Source organism: Rhinopithecus bieti, unplaced genomic scaffold, assembly GCF_001698545.2.
Source record: "Rhinopithecus bieti isolate Rb0 unplaced genomic scaffold, ASM169854v2 scaffold_35536, whole genome shotgun sequence".
Taxonomy (NCBI): domain Eukaryota; kingdom Metazoa; phylum Chordata; class Mammalia; order Primates; family Cercopithecidae; genus Rhinopithecus; species Rhinopithecus bieti.
The window spans coordinates 123119-143842 of NW_016814959.1; the positions used below are offsets into that span (position 1 = coordinate 123119).

Consider the following 20724-nt stretch of genomic DNA (forward strand, 5'->3'; position numbering starts at 1 on the left):
ACAGAAATGAAATAGTCTGTCATTTCTACTTCACTAATTAGCTAGAATGTTCTACAATGAGAAATATCTATGAAGCAAAATGTTTTGTTTTTGCTAATTTTTGTTAAGATTTTAAAATTTGTTAAATTTCCCCATTTGATATCAGTTATTCTCATTGGCTATTTCTTTTTTTTTTTTTTTTTTTTTTTTTTTTTTTTCTTTTAAACTTTTTTTTTAAAGTTTTTTAAATCCATGTCTTTTTTTTTTTTTTTTTTTCTGAAACAAAGACCGGATTGCAGTGGCACAATCTTGGCTCACTGTAACCTACACCTCCTGGGTTCAAGCAGTTCTCCTGCCTCAGCCTCCTGAGTAGCTGGGACTACAGGAGTGCTCTATCAAGCCCAACTAATTTTTGTATTTTTGTTGGAAATGGGGTTTCACCATGTTGGCCAGGCTGGTCTTGAACTTCTGGCCTCAAGTGATCCTGCTACCTCGGCATCCCAAAGTGCTGGGATCACAGGTGTGGGCCACTGCACCTGGCCTCGGCAAGTAATTTGGAACCGTTTCTAAATAAGATCACATTCACAAGTAATGGGGGTTGGGACTTCAACGTCTTTTTAGGGGACACAATTAAACCTATAACACCTATGCATGGTCTTATTATCATTTCTCCCTTAACAATGCTAAATACAGAATTCACACTTTATTTAACCAAGGTTGAGGAATAACAGGCTATGGTAAATGAAATGCTGTATCATTGCATACGTTTCAGTGGAGTTTTACTATGGCTGAAGTTCAACATCTTGTTTGTTTCATTTGCAGTGGTTCTCAAACTTCAAGGTGCATAAAAGTCACTTGGAAAGCTGGTGATTCTTGATCATTCTGATGCCAGTATGCCACAGGGCACAATTTGAAAAATGCTGTTCTCTAGGTGGAAAAGGCAGCTTGCAATGTTTAATTCCCTAAATAATCTGGGAAGGTGGTGGAGGGGGGTGTCTAGTGGTTGGAGGAGAGTGAAGATTAGAAGAGTAGAGTTCTTTACTTTATGTTCCCTGAAAAGGGCAAGAGGGAGAGGATAACCCAGTACAGATAGAGATCTGTGTTCCCTTTACTTAATCTCCAAAACCCGTTTCTTTCTATGTAAATGAGAAATGCTGGAGAAGGAAGAAATCTATATATAACCGAGGTGGACAAAAGTTACCTATTGAGAGTGTTTGACTCAGAACAAGGCTGACGTTGATTTTGGTCACTGTTTCCTAGCAGGTGGCAGCGCCAAGCCACCTTCCTCCAGCCTCTTGCTGCTTTTAACAATGGGATTTATTGAAACTGTTGTCATCCTAAGTCCATAGCCTGGGAGAACCCCCGAGGCATGGGTGGTAGCTGCTTTGTCACTGCTGTCACTTTCCACTGAGAAGTACCTTGACCTGCCTACATTCTCAAAGACATGACTGTGCTCCTGTTACTTCTGTTGTCACCTTTTCTTCCTTGCTGCTTGTCCTTAGACAAGGCTGGGCAAAGCTGCTCTTGGGTGGCAATAATCATTCAGGGCTAGTGATTCTTCACTTTGGGGAGCTCCTGCTCTTGGGTGGGAATAGGAGCTGTGTCCAGATCTTCTCCAAGCTCACAGTGTACCTGCTAAGTAAACCTGGGTTGTGGTTTATAAAGCTGCATTTCTCTCTGCCACCTAGCTAATGAAGAAAAGTGGTGGTTTACCCCTCATTTGGCATTATGTGTTTTCATTTATTAATACAGATAAATGAAATTCTTGTTTGTATTATTTGATTGTATATCAAATGTATTATTATACAATCAAATAATTTGATTGTATTATTTGATTGTATTATTTACAATAAATAATTGTATTGTATTATTATATTTGGTTGTATTATTATAATATAGCAGTAAATAAATGAAATTTGTGTATTTTATATTGGAGGCTTAAATGCTCAGAACTGAATTGTATCATTTAACAGCTCGAATATGGACATGCAATAAATTTCGTTGTGGAGAGACCAGATTAGAGGCCAGCCTTTGCTCTTGTTCAGATGACTGTTTGCAGAGGAAAGATTGCTGTGCTGACTATAAGAGTGTTTGCCAAGGTAAGCAGGAATATGTTGACTCATTTGCCCCTGCAAGTTCAGAGGAACTCTGTGAGTTTCCTAGAGCTATGCTAGGCTGCAAAAATCAAAACAAGTCAGAGAATCGTTAGTTACTCCATGTAGAAGAAAAGATCAAATGCATTTACTGTGGGATGAAATGCGGTTTGTAACCACAGAGGAGGAGAACTCACAGCATAGATATAGAAGGGAGATCTTAAAATTCCTTATTTGTCTGTAAGACAAAGTCTTTTCCAATCCAATGACCTTGCCAGATGCAGTTGTAGTTTCAGACACTGAATAGCAGATCCTAAAGTTAAAATATAGAGAATGAGGTTTTCTAGCTCAGATATCATCTTGTTAAGCCAATGTTGTTATTGCCAAAACAAATGTGTCCTCAACGGTTTAAATTGCTAAGTATCCTCACGGAGTTAATGTAGAGTCAAGATTAGGATTCAAGTTATTCAAGTTATTCAACTCTTTATTCTACCCACTCCCTTTTATAAGTAATGTGACTTTAAAAAAAAAAATCACCAATTCCTCCAAACATCTGATGAAATTTATGAAAATGCATATATACATATATCAACCAAATTTCTTCAAGCTATCAATCTCTTTTATAACCTCACACCAAACTGAGCTGACAATTTTAATACTTTTGACAAAAAAAGATTAGGTTGAATTCTGATTTCTGAGATTGGATGAAAATATTGTAGTAGAAACCTTAACTATAATCTGCAAATAGAAAATAAGTTATGTACCAATCAATGAATCAGTTTTATACAAAATATAATTAAANTGAAATTTATGAAAAATGCATATATACATATATCAACCAAATTTCTTCAAGCTATCAATCTCTTTTTATAACCTCACACCAAACTGAGCTGACAATTTTAATACTTTTGACAAAAAAAGATTAGGTTGAATTCTGATTTCTGAGATTGGATGAAAATATTGTAGTAGAAACCTTAACTATAATCTGCAAATAGAAAATAAGTTATGTACCAATCAATGAATCAGTTTTTATACAAAATATAATTAAAAATCACCTGAAATGGGTTATTAGAAAAGTCTGAAATGGTAACTCCTTTTTAAAAATAATAATTACTCAATATTTAATACTCAATACTGTATCATTTCAAGATTTCTTTAATTTCACAAGGCAAGTATAGGTTTTAGTCTGCTTCTTTAACAAATTCACTGACCATATTACCTCTGACCTCTCTATTCTCCCTTCTTCTGTTCCAATTTGGTAACTTTTAACTTTTTAATCTCAAGATGGATGCTTAGGCCATGTGGTAATTTTTTTTTTTTTACTGAATTCACTGGTTACTCTGATGGAGTTTATGTAATCATTTCAGTTTATTTTTTAAAACAAATATAAATGTTTTCTCACTCTGAGAGTTAACATTTTATATTTTAAATGTTAAATGTGCCTACCAGCTTTTAGAATTAAAAAAAGCTAAATGATTTTGTCAAAATTGTATCTTTTGAGAGTAGTTTGAGAATTTTATTAAAATTTTATCTTCTGAGAGTAGTTTGAGAGAATTTGAATCATTTTTGTTTGAGAAACCAGCTAATTACTTTTATATTTTGTTAAGTTTAGAATTTCTAAAAACGTTATGATAAATTTCTACCACATACAGAGGTAGAGAGAATATTATGATGTTTTCTCTCTAAGTCCATCAACTATTTTCAACAGTTATCAATTCATGGCCAATCTTGTCTCACATTGACAAAGTATAATTTTGAATATAAAATGAACATGTCAAAGATTTACTAACTCATTTATAAGATAACCAACTAGAATTAAAGCAAGTTCAAAGAGAATAAGAAACTAAGCTACTAAATTGTGTATATAAGACTGAAAGAATGTTGGAATAAAATCACTAGAACCATATCTTTTGGTGGGACAGAAATGAATTGCATTTCTGTAGGACAATTTATTTGCTATCAGGTATGAATCAGTTATATTGTTATTTGTTTTCTACTAGTTATCTATTACTCCCAAATAAACAACTTGTAAAATGAATAATAAAGAGTAAGCTGGATAAAGACACATACCCCTTGATAATTGGATAATATATTGTTGGGCTTTTTAGATAATTCCCAGCATGACATTAAAATGAAGTCTAATGATCAGTCCTCTTGCCTATTTTCAACTTTTAGACTTTTTTCTTTAACAAAATATGCTCATCATTGCCAGCCTCTCTTCCATAATTTTACATTGTTTTAAAGCAAAACCAAGAGTATCATTCATCTAAAATATGTATTTAGGTACATATTTTAAGTACATATCTAAAAAGATAAAGATAATTTCCATCAAGAGGCACATCATGCCTGCAGGTGTGTTTTTTGGGATATGTTAGCCATTGATAAGCATTGCCAAGATCCACTAGGCATTGCAGATGGTGACACTAGTCATTGCAGATAGTCTGTCATTTCTACTTCACTAATGAGCTAGAATGTTCTACAATGAGAAATATCCATGAAGCAAAATTTTTTGTTTTGCTAATTTTGTTAAGATTTTAAAATTTGTTGAATTTTCCCCATTTGATATCAGTTATTCTCATTGGCTATTTCTTTCTTTTTTTTTTCTTGATACTTTCCTTTTTCTCTTCTTTAGACTGTATGTCTATAGTTATTAAATCCATTTATTCTAGCAGTTGGGAAAATATTGTTCTTGAGGCAAAAAACATTGTCAAGAAAAAGAAGAAATATCTTTTTTTCATCTAAAACAATCCCCTTTGGGGCTGGGTGTGGTGGCTCACATCTGTAATCCCAGCACTTTGGGAGGCCAAGGCGGGAGGATCACTTGAGGTCAGGAGTTCAAGACCAGCCTGACCAACATGGTGAAACCCTGTGTCTACAAAAAATACAAAATTACCCGTGCGTGGTAGCGCATGCCTACAATCCCAGTTACTTGGGAGGCTGAAGCAGGAGAATCGCTTGAACCAGGGAGGTGGAGGTTGCAGTGAGCTGAGATCACACCATTGCACTCCAGCCTGGGCAACAAGAATGAAAGTCCATCTCAAACAAAATAAATAAAATAAATAAATAAATAAATCCCCTCTGTTTCTCTTGGTAAAGATAGACTTCCTGGTACTCAGTTAGTGCAGATTACTGGTCTCTACAAGTCACTAGAGACACTGCCTTTGCCAACAACTGAAAATGCACTTTACGTGTTTTAGAAGAAATTAGTCATGGGACAGAAATTAAGTAGTTTGGGAAGATCATGTCCATTGAACACTTGCTTCTCATTTCTTGTCTGTGGTGCAGCAAGTATAAAGATTTCGATCTTATGCTTTTCAGGAGAAACCTCATGGCTGGAAGAAAACTGTGACACAGCCCAGCAGTCTCAGTGTCCAGAAGGGTAAGCATGACTGATACAGGGATTTTTATCCTCCTTTAACAAAGGTGCACATAAGAATGTAGTTAGTTCAGATGCAGAGTAGAATTTCCTCCACTTCATGTACATTTCAAAACAGAATAGTTGACAAAGGATTAGATTTCTTGTGGGTTCCAAGTTCTAATGGACTTTTGTTTGCTTTATTTTTTACAAAGACCTTTTATATTAATTTATTATATTCATATCTTACAACAACGACTTTATTATGTTTTTGTCTTTGAGACAGGGTCTTGCTCTCTTGTCCAAGCTGGAGTGTAGTGGTGCAATCACAGCTCACTGCAGCCTTGACCTCCCAGACACATGTGATCCTCCCCATCTCAGCCTCCTGAGTAGCTGGGACTACAGGCATGCCACCATGCTTGGCTAATTTTTTATTTTTCTCTCTCTCTCTCTTTTTTTTTTTTTTTTTTTTTGTACAGATGAGGTTTCACTAGGTTGCCCAGGCTGGTCTCCAACTCTTGAGTTCAAGTGATCCACTCGCCTTGGCTTCCCAAAATGCTGGGATTCCAGGCATGAGCCACTCTACCCAGCCACAGTAATGACTTTAAAAAATTGGTTGGAATATTAAATAAGTGATATTCCAAAGGTCTTGTGGTCAGAATTGAAATTAACTTGAAATTACTTCTGCCAGAACTCCTTTTCCTTTTTTAAATAACTTAATTCCTGTCTTCTTTTTTTAAATAAAGATAGGGTCTTACTGTGTTGGCTAGGTTGATCTTGATCTCCTGGCCTCAAGCAATCCTCCCTCCTGGGCTTCCCAAGGTGTTGGGATTACAGCCATGAGCCACTATGTCTGGCCAGAACTCTTTTCTATTTTACGTCTTGGTGCCTCAAAATTCTTCTTGTTGAGAGCAGGGAAAGAGGTTTGTGCAGGCCTTGAAATGAGAGGAGGTCTTTGAAGGGTGGATGAGGAGAGCTTTGTCAGGGGGCACAGGTGATGAACACGTGAGGTGACACTCCTGCCCCACCTCTCCCATGCATCTTTTCCACACGTTTATCATGGCTGCTTCGCTGACTGCCGGGGCCTGGAAATGTGCATCACCTCAAGCCAGCACGGATTCCCCATTTCTCCATCTACCCCTCTGCCCTTCACCCTTTTCTGGGCCAAGTAAGGGAGAATGGTGGAAGGATGGATGAAAAATAAAGGAATACCTGGCTTTAGGAGGAATTGGTAGAGGCAGGTTTTAAATTTAAGTATTATTATTATTATTATCATCATCATCATCAAGAGATAGGGTCTCACTCTGTCACCCAGGCTGGAGTGCAGTGGCACGATCACAGCTCACTGCAGCCTCAAATTCCTGAGTCGGGCTATCCTCCCATCTCGGCCTCCCAAGTATTTGAGACTATAGGCATGGGCCCCCACACCCAGGTAAACATTATTTTGTATTTTTTTGTACAGACAGGGTCTCACTATGTTGCCCAGACTGGACTCAAACTCCTGAACTCAAGTGATCCTCCTGCCTTGGCTTCCCAAAATGCCATGATAACAGGCATGAACTACTGTGCTGGCCAGTGGAGGCATTTTTTGTTTCAAGACAGGGTCTCAGTATGTTGCCCAGGTTGCAGTGCAGTGGCATGATCATGACTCATAGCAGCTGCCACCTCCCAGGCTCAAACAATTCCCTCACCTCAGCCTCCCAAGTAGCTGGGACTACAAGCATGTGCCACCATTCTCAGCTAATTCTTGTATTTTTTCTAGAGACAGTGTTTTTCCACGTTGCCCAGTCTGATCTCGAACTTCTGGGCTCAACTGATCCTGCCATCTTGGCCTCCCAAAGTGCTGGGATTACAGGCATGAGCTGCTGTGTCTGGCCCAGTGGAGGCATTTTTAAATAGTGTTATTTCATTTTGAAAAGGAGTATGGATAATGTGCCTGTTTTTGTTCCATGTTACTTTGGTTTGTAGCTCAGATTCAGCTGCTCTCTTCCCACTTTGTGGGTGGAAGAGCAAAGGATTAGAATAAAATGAGAGAAGTTTGAGTCCTGATTTTGCCTGTGGGTCTTTTGCACTAGTCACTTCTCTGAGCTTCATCTATGAAATTGAAATAATAATAATGCCAGGATCAGACAATTTCATGTGAGAATTAAATGACCTAAAGCAAGGGAATATGCTTGGCGAGTTATCAAGCAGTAGGTTAATTTTAGTTCTGGTGCATGGTGCATAGTAGTTACTCAAGAAATTGTTAATATTTTTCTAGTGAAATTTTTCTGTAGTCACTTGTTTTATTGGATGAACCTGATACTTGAATCTATTAAGGTGTGTCCATGGCATTTTCTCGTATTTCAAATTACCCTGTCAATTCATCTCTGAAAAGCATACTAATACTGGCTAACATTCATATAGTTCTTATTATGTACCAGCATGTACATTACACAACAGTCATCTTACATATTAGTCCTTATAAAAACCCTTTGGTTCTATTATCTCCATCCTCATTTTACAAAGAATGAAATGGAGGCAAAAGCTGTGAAATCACTTGCCCAGTGCTGCATTGCTAGTGGTTGCTGGAAACAGGAAGCAAACCCAGGCAGCAAGGTCCCAGAGTCTCTGTGGCATAACGCTCCCTCAAGTCATAGGCTGAGCCCGTGATGCTGTGCGATTCATCAGAAGAAGGGGTAAGGGCCTGAATAAGGGTAAGAATTGTTTGAGGCACCAAGACTCCCTCACCTGTTGATAACTGGGAGGAGAGACATTAGGTGAGCAGGAAGGTTTTCACTAAAGTCTTTGTAAAGAGTCTCAACAAACCTAGATGACTAAGCCCAAATGATTAGTTCTTCTCCAAACTGGCAAATCACTGTCCCCCTGAGGATTTGAGAGCTGGAGCAGCATCCCAGAGAAATTACAGGACTGATTTGGCAACCTTGATGCAAGGTAAGACTAGAAAGGAACCTGGTGAGGAAAGGGGTGGTGGTGGTGGTCAGTAGGACACTGACCATCACCTACAAACCCCTCATTCTCTTTATTCCATTGAAGTCATTCCTGCCTATACCTTCCATCCCTGCAAGGAAAATGGACAACGATGATTCTGCTCACCATGAATAATATTTGCTGGTAAAAATTTTATAGTGGCTAAAGACATTACATAAAACCCTCTTGCCAGACATTTATGCTAGTATTCTCTTTGCTTGTTTGCCTTACTATTTTGCTAGTGATCATAGTATAGTAAGGAGCTTAGACTCTTAAATCAGACAGATGTGAGCCAATAGCTTAGCTCTGCCCCTACTGGTGGTGGGACACCTTGGGTAAGCTACCTGATCCTAGTGAAATAATAGATCAGAGATGACAGTTCTTGGCATGTAGTGAGCTCTTACTCAAGCTTCATCACAGGCAATGAAAATAATATGGATGCAATGTTCAAGTTTTTTAGCAATCAGAGAAATAAAAATGAAAAGAAGATACAACTTTTACTCCATGAAATAATCAGTACATCGTGATTTGTGTATATAAAGTCCCAGCTACCTGTCTTGTTTATGAAAGTACTGTATAAGTTAATATCTACTGTTGGGAATGAATTGTGGCAATATTTTAGTCTCCTTTGAAAGTTTGTCGTAAGACCAGGAAATGTGATCTTTATGAATTTATCTTTAGCAAATAATTAAGGATGTTTTAGCTACAAGAATGTTCGTATCAGCAGAATGTAAAATGCACTCTCCAGTTAGCTTGGACAGGCAAGCTGGCCATTAAAAAAGGGGTGCACTGGATCTTTGGATTCCACTCTTGATCCCACAGACAGTTGACCCTGTCTTTAATCTTCCAAGTTATTTTAATGGCATATTTATGAATATAAAATTTTTAATCAGAGTTATGTTAATGACTTTATGAAAAAAATAAGTATTTTCTCATGCAAATTGCACTAGGCCACTTTAATTTCTTCATGAATTTTCTGCACACTGCAGTTCAAAGAGTCCCAGTTTTCCATTTTTATTTTTAAATTGAGGTATCCTATAGTTCATATACATTGAAATGGTCCTATCTTAATTGTATAGTATAATGCAATTTGGAAATTCACTAAGCTATGTAACTTACTAATATAGAATATTTCCAACATATAGAATATTTCCACCATCCCAGAAAGATACCTCATGTCCCTTCCCATTGCTTATTTCTCAAAGACAATCACTATTGTGATTTCTATCATCATACATTCCTGTTTTAGAATTTATGTAAATGAAGTTAAACCACAGGTTCTCTTAGGTCTGGAAACCTAATAACTTTCCAAATTGGAAAGTACTCAAGTGCCCGTGGACAGTAGAATAAGTTCTGGTTTATTCATTCACTGGAATATTAGACAGCTATATGAATGAATGATCCATAATTACTTGCAACAATATGGAAGAATCTCAAATATAATGTGGAGTAAAAGAATTGAGACTCAACAAAATGCATACTGTATGATTTTATTTGCATATAAATGTAAGTACAAAAATAAACAAAGCTAATCTATGCTGTTGGAAATCAAGATACTGATCATCCTTGGTAGGGTATGGTTTGGAGAGTGTAGTGACCACAGGAAGCACAAGCATCCTGATAATATTCTGTCTCTTCATCTGGGTGATGACTACGCAGTGGAGTTCAGTTAATGAAAATTTATCAAACTATACATCTGTGAAATGTGTGTGTGTGTAACAGAAGTAAAATTTTACGCCAGGCGCGGTGACTCATGCCTGTAATCCCAGCTCTTTGGAGGCCAAGGTGGGTGGATCACTTGAGGTCAGGAGTTGGAGACCAGCCTGGCCAACATGGTGAAATCCCATCTCTACTAAAATTTAGCCAGGTGTGGCAGCGTGCACCTGTATCCCAGCTACTTGGGAGGCTGAGGCACGAGAATCGCTTGAACCCAGGAGGTGGAGGCTGGGTGACGGTGAAACTGTGTCTTAAAAAAAAAAAAAAAAAAAAAAAATGACGGTGTCTGGCTATGGCCCAAAAGTTACCCAATTATTTTACCTTAAACACAGGTCTAAAAAAAAAGATTGCAATGCTTTTGAGGTAAATATAACTATCCAAAATAATTGACAAATTTTGTTTTTCATTTTCAGGTTTGACCTGCCACCTGTTATCTTGTTTTCTATGGATGGATTTAGAGCTGAATATTTAAGCACATGGGATACTTTAATGCCAAATATCAATAAACTGAGTAAGTCTTCTATAACTAGTGGCATGAAAATGATAAAGACACCTAGTTATTCAATCTCTAGATGATGCAACTTTCTTTCTGACTTTTAACCTTAATGGTTTTGGCCGGGCGCGGTGGCTCAAGCCTGTAATCCCCGCACTTTGGAAGGCCGAGACGGGCGGATCCGAGGTCCAGGAGATCCGGACCATCCTGGCTAACACGGTGATACCCCGTCTCTACTAAAAAACAAAAAAAAAAGAAAAAAAAAAACTGCCGCGAGGTGGCGCGCCGTAGTCCCAGTACTCGGGAGGCTGAGGCAGGGGATGGCGTGAACCCGGGGAGGCGAGCTTGAGTGGCTGGAGATCTGGCCCTGCACTCCGCCTTGGGCGACCAGAGCGAGACTCCGTCTCAAAAAAAAAAAAAAAAAAAAAAAACCTTAGTGGCTTTGTCTTAGCCTAGATCCTCTCTGACTTTACCACGTGGTATCTACTTTCAATAGGAAGTGTATTTTCACACTTGCTGGCTTCTCCTACCTTTATTTTGGTAGCATGGTCAGCCTTTTGTTTGTTTATTTTGATTTGTTTTGTATTTGAATGTAATTTCTGTTCTGTGGAAATCTATTCGTGTGTACTGCCTTGAAAGGGATGTTTGTCAGACCTAGGTTCTGGGTCTTAGCAAGGTGGATATAACAAGAATCGGATCCTGAAGGTGGGTGGGCTAGACAGATCCAGCACCTCCCACCACTTCAGCAGATGTCAAGTCCAGGATCTATTTCTGGTTCTGGAATTAAACTGCCTACAACCTGACTCTACTAATTGCTAGCTGTGAGGTCTCAGACAACTTTCCTTCATCTTTTAGTGCCCTAGTCTCTTCATCTGTGAAATGGTGACTTCCAATCTGATAGGATTACTGTGAGAATGTACAGGTAGCTTTCAAAAAATAGCTATTTGATATGTGGTATATGATGGGTGGATTTAAGTAATTGTTATAATTCTTTTATTATCAATTTTACTATGTTTTACTTCTGTGTTAGGACACTTAGCCTTCACATAATTTAATAAAAGTAGTAATAAAGAGAAGTTGAGGCTGGACGTGGTAGCCAGTGCCTGTCACTCTAGCACTTTGGGAGGCAGAGGCTAGAGCATCTCTTGAACTCAGGAGTTTGAGAAGCCTGGGCAACATAGTGAGACCTCATCTCTATTTAATAATAATTTTTTTTTTAAAGAGAAGTTGAGTACCCAATGACACAGTGCTAAGAAGTGGCATAGTTAGAACCAGAGAACTAACTCCAGGGCCCACACTTTTCACTGCCCTGCAATTCCTCCTTTTCTTCTGCCTTCTCTGAGGCCCTGTTTTATATCCCCAAAGTTCTCAAATTTTGTGTCATTTTTTACTGGTTTATTGTTTTCTTTTCTGCAAATTATTAAAATAGCTCTTTGACTCTGGGTAAGTCAATTGACTTTTCTTGGCCTCAGTTTCCTCATTTGTAAAATGAAATGACTAGATCTGATGATTTCTACTGTTAATTGCAGCCCTAAAATGCCATGGTTGTCGGAAGATAGACCACTACTTCCTACAACTCAAGGTGCATTATTTTTTCAGCTTCTCCCTCATTCCCTGAGGCAGATCTTTAGCAAAGAGATTGTTTTCCAAATCCAGGACCTGTCACTTTTCTGCTGAGTATTTTGTCCCACAAAGTTAGCTAACATTTCTCAGTTTCTATTTTCTTATCTAAATTTGTCTTGATAAACTGGATATCAAATCTGGTGTCAAAAGGGAATTTGACTAACCAGGGTGAACTGAACCTTTTCTAAAGTAAAATTCCTTGATTTGCTCATTCCATTGAGAATTAGAAATGACATCAATGAAATACAGCCACTAAGAGCTTTCTGCTTTTGATGTTTAAAATATTTTAAAACATTTAAAAAAATTTTAGTCATGTAAACAACATCTTAATCCTCAAATGTGTGAAGCTATGATCATCTAGGCCTACCTAGGCAAAATGGGGCTGTTAGTTTTTAGGAGGCCCGATTAAGAATAGATGTGGTAGGTGGGGGACATATTCTCAGGACATCCTGAGGCTGTTTTGAGGGAAAATTGAAAAAGGATAGATGTGGTTAAATAGGATTCGGATTATGTTAGCCTTGAATTAAGGTATGTGACAGCAGGCATTGCTGTTAAGGGAGTCCAGGGTCCCAACTCTAGGGTTTCATCAAGCTGCCTGAGTTGGGCCATCATGGTGGCGTAAACCGAGCCTAAACAATATCACAGAGCAGTGAGTCATATGAGTGACTATTAAGTGGACAAGGAAGTGGTCTCTGAATCACACTTTAGTCAGGCAAGAACATTGTCTTGTCTTAGTACAGGTGGCAGCAGACAAAGAAGGGCCAAGATCAGGAAACTGTCAAGTGGGATAGAGGTGATTTGGACTATTTAGAAGACAGCCTTCCTGAAAAGTTAGATGGGAAACTGGATCAAATAAGACTAGAAGTAGCAGGTAGACAGCAAAGATCCAGCAGGTGACATATGCAGAGTTTCAGAGATTAGAGTTTGCAAATTTGGCATTCATGAACAGCAGAGCTCTTATATTGGCCACAGCAGATGTCATTTGCTGTCTGCTTTTTAAATTCTGTTAAGAATGCATAACATGAGATCTATCCTCTTAACAGATTTCTCAGTGTACAATGCAGTATTATTATCTATAGGCACAATGTTGTAAAGCAGATCCCTAGAATTTACTTATTTTATAAAACTGAAATTTCATATCCATTGATTAACGATTCCACATTTCCCCCTTACCCAGCCCCTGGAATCTACCATCCTATTCTTTGCTTCTATGATTTTGACTATTTTAGATAACCTCATGTAAGTGGAATCATACAGTGTTAGTGTTCCTGTGACTAGCTTATTTCACTTAGCATATCTTCAAGGTTCGTCCATGTTGTCACATGCTGCAAGATTTTCCTCTTTTATTAAGGCCAAATAATATTCCATTGTGTGTATATGCCACCTTAAAGATCTATTTATCTTTTGAAAGAGAAATGGATTGTTACCACATCTTGGCTCTTATGAGTAGTGCTGCAGTGAACATGGGATTGCTAATCTCTTTGAGATCCTGATTTCAACCCTTTTGGATAAACACTCAAAAGTGGAATTGCTGGATCATATAATTATATTTTTAAGTTTTTGAGAAACCTCCATACCGTTTTCCATAGCAACTATGCCATTTTGCCTTTCTACCAACAGTGTACAAGAGTTCCAATTTCTGCATATCTTCATCAACACCTGTTTTTTTGTGTGTTTTTTTGATACTAGATATCCTAACAGAAGTGATATGATATCTCATTTTTTAATTTTTATTTTTAATTATTATTATTATGTTAGAGATGAGGTCTTGCTATGTTGCCCAGGCTGGCCTCAAACTCATGGGCTCAAGTGATCCTCCCCTCTCGGTCTCCCAAAGTGCTGGGATTGCAGGTGTGAGCCACTGTGCCCAGCCTCATTTTGGTTTGATATGCATTTTTCTGATGATTAGTGACATTGAGCATCTTTCATACACCTATTGGATATTTGTATGTCTTTAGAGATGAACAATGTCTTTCCTCTTTGAAGAAATATCTATTTAGGTCATTAGCCCATTTTTTAATGAGACTATTGGATTTTTTGCTATCAAGTTGTAGAAGTTCCTTATATATTTTGGAACTTAACTTCTTATCAGATATATGGTTTGAAAGTGTTTTCCCCCATTTCATATGTTGCTTTTTTATTTTATTGATTGTTTCCTTTGCTGTGCAGAAACTTTTTGGTTTGATATACTCTTACATGTATATTTTTGCTTTTGTTGCCTGTGCTTTTGGCATCATGTTCATGAAATCATTGCCAAGACCAATGTCCTGCAGATTTTCCCCTATGCTTCCTTCCAGAAGATTTATGGTTTCAGGTCTTACTTTTAAATCTTTAATATACTTTGAGTTGATTTTTGTATATGGTATAAGATCAGAGTTCAAGTTCATTTTTCTCCGCATATGGATATCCAGTTTCTGATATCATTTGTTGAAGTAACTATTCTTTCCCATTGTGTATTCTTCTTGGCACCCTTTTTGAAGATTGTTTGACCATATATGCATGGATTTATTGATTTATTTCTGGGCTCTCTATTCCGTTTTTTTTTTTTTTTTTTTTCTGAAATAGGGTGTCACTCTGTCACCCAGACTGGAGTGTGATGGTGTGATCTCAGCTCACTGCCACCTCTGCCTCCCAGGCTTAAGCGATCCCCTCAGCCTCCCAAGTAGTTGAGAATACAGGCACTGCATGCCACTATGACTGGCTAATTTTTGTATTTTTTGTACAGATGTAGTTTCGCCATGTTGTCCAGGCTGGTCTTGAACTCCTGAGCTCAAACTTGCCTTGGCCTCCCAAAGTGCTGGGATTACAGGTGTGAGCCACTGGGCCCAGCCTGGGCTCCCTATTATTTTTCATTGGTCTATACATCTGTTTTTAAAAACACACTGTTTTAATTACTGAAGATTTTTAATGTATTTTGAAATCAGGAGCTTTGATGTTTTCAGCTTTGTTCTTTTTCAAGATTGTCGTGGTTATCTGGGGTCTTACGAATTTAATTTTTTTTCTATTTCTGTAAAAACTGTCATTGGGGTTTTGATAAAGATTGCATTGAATCTATAGATTGTTTTGGGTAATACGAACATTTTAACAATATTAAGTCTTCGAGTCCATGAACATGAGGTGTCTTTCCATTTGTTTATGTCTTCCTTAACTTCTTTTCCCAATTTTTCATAGTTTTCATATACAAGTCTTTCATTTTCTTACATTTATTTCTAAGAATTTTATTGTTTTCAATGTTTTTAAATGAGATTGAATAGTTTATTATTAATACATAGAAATGCAACTGATTTTTTATGTTGATTTTGTATCCTGCAACTTTACTGCATTTATTAGTTCTAAAATTTATTTAAAGCTTTTACGTATTTAGAGCTTTCAGTAGATAATATCACTTCTTTTGAAAATAGGCACAGATTTACTTCTTTCTTTCCTATTTGGATGCCTTTTCTTTTCTTGCCTAATTGCTCAGGCTGGGAGAGTGGACAGTCTTGCTTTGTTCCTGATCTTAGATGGAAAATCTTGCAGTTTTTCACCATTGAATAGGATGTTAGCTATAGACTTTTCATATAATCTTTATTATGTTGAGGTATTTTTTCTACAGCGATGTGCCACCCAACAACATTTCAGTCAACAACAGACTGCATATATAATGATGGTCCCATAAATTATAATGGAGTTGAGAAATTCCCATCACCAGCTGGGCATGGTTGCTTATATCTGCAATCCCAGCACTTCAGAAGGCCAAGGAAGGCGGATTGCTTGAGCCCAGGAGTTCAAGATTAGCCTGAGCAACAAAGTGAAACCTTGTCTCTACCAAAAAAAAAAAAAATTAGCTAAGCGCAATGGGGTGTGCCAGTAGTCCCAGCTACTAAGAAGACTGAGGCAGAAGGATCCCTTGAGCCTAGGAGTTCAAGGTTGCAGTAAGCTATGATCACACCACTGCACTCCAACCTGGGTGACAAAGCGAGTTCTTGTCTCAAAAAAAAAAAAAATTATATCACCCAGTGATGTAAGGGAAATTTTAATGTCATAGTGCAATGCATTATTCACATTTTTGTGGTGATGCTGGTGAAGACAAACCAACTGCACTGCCAGTCATAAAAAAGTACACACATTTATGTACATTACATCATATTTGGTAATGATAATAAATGACTGTTACCGTTTTATGTATTTACTATACTATACTTTTTTAAAAAGAGATGGGGTCTTGCTATGTTGCCCAGGCTGGCTCAAACTCCTGGGCTCAGGCGATCCTCCCACCTTGGCCTTCCAAAGTGCTGCGATTATAGGCATGAGCCACTGTGCCCGGCTCATGCTATACTTATACTTTGTACATTATTTTAGAGTGTACTCCTACTTATTAAAAAATGTTAACTATAAAACAGCCTCAGGCAGGTTTTTCAGTAGGTATTTCAGAAGAAGGTACTGTTATCATAGAAGACGACCTATCTATGCATATTATTGCCCCTGAAGACCTTTCAGTAGGGCAAGAGATGGAGGTAAAAGACAGTGATATTGATGACCTTGACCCCATGTGGGTGTGGGCTAACGTGTGAGTTTGTGTCTTAGTTTTTGACAGAAACATTTAAAAAGTAAAACAAAAAATTAAAAAACAAAAGCTTATAGAATAAAGATATAAAGAAAGAAAATATTTTTGTACAACTGTGCAATGTGTTTGTGTTTTAAACTCAGTGTTATTACAAAAGAGTCAAAAAGTTGAAAAAATTAAAAGTTCATAAAGCAGAAAAGTTACAGTAAGCTAAGGTTAATTGATTATTGAAAAACATACATTTTTATAAGTTTAGTGTATCCTAAGTGTACAGTGTTTATAAAGTCTGTAGTAGTTTATAGTAATGTCCTAGATTTTCACATTTACTCACCAGTCACTCACTGACTTACTCAGAGCAACTTCCAGTCTTGCAATCCTTATTCATGACACGTGGTCATATTTTTACTGTACATTTTCTATATTTAGATAAATAGGGTTAAATATACAAATACCACTGTGTTACAATTGCTTACAGTATTGAGTAGGATAACATGCTGTACAGATTTGTACAATAGACTTTACTATATAGGCTACGTGCATAGTAGGCTTTACCATCTAGGTTTGTTAAGTACACCCTATTATGTTTGCACAATGAGGGAACTGTCTAACAACACATTTCTAGGCATGTATCCCTGTCTTTAAGCAATGCATGACTGACTGTATTCCTAGTTTGTTGAGAGCTTTTATCATGAAAGGGTGTTGAATTTTACCAAATGCTTTCTCTGCTTCTATTGAAATGATCATGTAATTTTTATCCCTCATTCTGTTAATGCTATATATCACATTAATTGATTTTCATGTGTTGAACCATCCTTGCACCCCACGGATAAATCCCACATGATCATGGTGTATAATCTTTTCATTGTGTTCTTGAATGTATTTTGCTAGTATTTTGTTAAAGATTTTTGCATCTATTTTCATCAGGATTATTGACCTGAAATTATCTTTTATTGTGATGACTGTATAGCTTTTATATTAGGGTAATGCTAGCCTTATTAATTTGAAAGCATTCTCTTGTCTTCAGTTTTTGGAAGAGTTTGAGAAGAATTGGCATTAGTTATTCAAATTTTTGGTAGAGAAATTGTCAGTGAAGCCATTTGGTTCTGGTCTTTTTCTTGGGAGGATTTTAGTTATTTATTTAATCTCCTTACTGTTTATAGATTTCTTCAGACTTTCTATTTATTTAAGATTCAGTCTTGGTACATTGTATGTTTCTATGAATTTATCCATTTCTACTAGGTTATCCAATTTGTTGGCATGTAATTATTCATAGTATTCTCTTATGAATCTTTTATATTTGCAGTATCAATTGTAATGTCTCCTCTTTCTGATTTTATTTATTTGAGTTTTCTCTCTTTTTCTTGGTCTAGTTAAAAGTATGTCGATTTTGTTCATCTTTTCGAAGAACCAACTCTTAGTTTCATTGATTTATTCTATTGTTTCTCTATTCTCTATTTCATTTCTTCTTTAATCTTGTTTTCTTTTTTCTGCTAATCTTGGATTTAGTTTCCTCCTTTTTCTGTTCCTTGAGGTGCAAAATTAAGTTGTTTATTTGAAATTGTTCTGCTTTCTTAATGTAGGCATTTATTACTATAACTTCCATCTTAGAGCTGCTTTTGCTGCATTCTATTTTCATGTTCACTCATCTTGTTTCAAGATATTTTCTAATTTCTCCTGATTTCTTCTTTGACCCATTGGTTGTTCAAAAGTGTGTTATATAATTTCTACATTATTTGTAAATTTTTCAGTTTTCCTTGTGATATAGATTTCCAGTGTTATTCCATTGTAGTTGGAGAAAATACTTGGTATGATTGCAATTTTTAAAATATGTTAAGACTTGTTCTGTGATCTAATGTGATCTATCCTGGATAATGTTCCAGGCATACTTGAGAAAAACGTGTTGTGTTGTGTTTAATGTTCTGTAAGGGTTCTGAAAAAACAAAACAAAACAAAACAAAAAAACCCCGCTGATTGTTTTATAGGGCTTCTATTGTATATTGTGAGTTGCTTTTATTTTGCTGCTTTCAAAATTTGTTGTCTTTGACTTTTGACATTTGATTATAATATGTCTTGGTGTGGCTTTCTTTAGGTTCATCTTATTTAGAATCCTTCAAGCTTCCTGGATCTGGTTGCCCATTTTCCTTGCTAGATTTGGGAGTTTTCAGCCATTATTTCTTTCTATTAACTTTCTGGTTCTTTCTCTTTTTCTTCTCTGGAAACCCCATCATGCATATATTAATCCACTTGTTGGTGTCCCACAGTTCTCTTAATCTTTCATCACTTCTTTCTATTCTTTTCTCTTTTTGCTCCTTTGCCTGAATAATTTTTAAAGGCCTGAGTTTGCCTCTCTTTGTGGAAATTTTCACTTTATTCATGCATTGTTCTCATCACTTCAATGAGCATCTTTATGAGTTATTTTGAAATGTCTGTTAGGAAAATTGTACCTATGCTTTATTCAGGTCAATTTCTGAAGATGTATCTTCTTCCTTTATTTTGAACGTATTTCCCCATTTCTTCATTTTCCTTTACTCTGTGTTGGCATCTGCACATTGGACAAAGCAGTCACCTTTCTCAGTTTGCATGGACTGGGCTTGTGTAGGAGAAACCCTCACCAGTAGGCCTGATCAGGGATTCTGGAGGCCCCTTAAACCTTCATGCTAGTCCAACCTTGTTTTTTGTTCTTAGGGGCCCCAAGTGTCTAGAGCACACTAGGTCCCATTGGTGTTCCAAGATGAGTGAAACTTATCTTGGAAGGAAGCCAGCTCCTTGGGCAGTCACCAGAGAATCTGGATCATTAGATGTCTTGTCCAAATCTTTCTCTCCCCAGAGATAAGTTGGGATCTGGATTTTGTTTGGTTTTGTGGGGCTTTTCTTTTTCTTCTTATTTCTTTTGCTTTTTTTCCTCTGTGCTGCACCAGGGAGAGGGGCTATGGTGACTAATATGCTACATCAAACCACTGTGTTTTTTCTCACTGGCCCCCAGGTGACTAGAGTATGCTAGGTTCCATTAGTGCTCCAATACAGACAAGACCGAAAAAGCCAGTCCTTTGGGCAGTACCTGCAAAAGTTGGGGCATTAGACACTTAGTGCAACTCTTCCTCCCCTGGGAGAGCTGGGAGTTGGGGTTATTGTCTGATTTCTCTGTGCTGAGCCAAGAGCAGAAGCTGTGGTGAGTGCCCGCGTGCTAGTTCAAATCTCCTGTTTGTTCTTTGTAGCACACAGGGGACTAATACATGTTGGACCTCAGCGCTTCTAACTCAGGTGAGATAGAAGCCAGTTTTTCAGACAGCACCTGGAAAAATTGGAGTGTTAGATGTGTGGTCCAATTTTTTCCCTCCTTGGGGAGAAACCAAAAGTTGAGAGTTCTCTCCTGATCATATAGCACCATTCTGGGAATGGGTATTATGTCAAAGAAATGGTTCTGCTTTTCCTACTGGTTTCGATGTAACTGGGGTTATACTTGCCTGGTAAGCAGGAGCCTGTCAAGTAGTCTCTGGGTTTCTCACAAAGGGAATTGATTTATGTGTGGCTATTGAATGATAGTGCCTGCTGTGGGAAGAGTCGTCTAAGATTTCCTATTCTGTTATCTTGCTAACATCACTCCTCTTTGCTCTCTTTTGACCCTTCTTCTTTATGTGCCAAGGGCTTGAATGCATACTTGAATGAAGCCCCTGCAGAGCTTATTCTTCCTTATATATATATATATTTTTTTTTTGAGTGCTAGAAATGACACAGGCCAACATTATGGCTCATCTTTCTAAGAGGTTATTCTACTAAATTACATATAAAATAAAAGCACCTATTTTCAGCCTGTGAATCTGTGAATACTAGTGAACAGTTTGCTATCTTTTCCATTTGTACAAATACCTCAGTACTATTTTATTATGCCAATCCTGTAAGAATTTCGTAAGGACTACATTTTTTTTTTTTTTTTTTTTTTTGAGTCGGG

General features: G+C 37.2%; 1 protein-coding gene across 2 annotated transcripts in view; it reads left to right on the forward strand.

The window, feature by feature from the left end:
- The window catches only part of ENPP3 (ectonucleotide pyrophosphatase/phosphodiesterase 3), a 102830-nt gene that overhangs the window by 12909 nt on the left and 69197 nt on the right, over positions 1–20724 (forward strand). For both annotated transcript variants that reach the window (XM_017852799.1, XM_017852800.1), the window contains exons 5-7: positions 1953–2078; positions 5391–5451; positions 10527–10624. In XM_017852799.1, coding sequence (XP_017708288.1) covers positions 1953–2078; positions 5391–5451; positions 10527–10624 — 285 coding nt within the window. The remainder of the gene's footprint in view (positions 1–1952; positions 2079–5390; positions 5452–10526; positions 10625–20724) is intronic.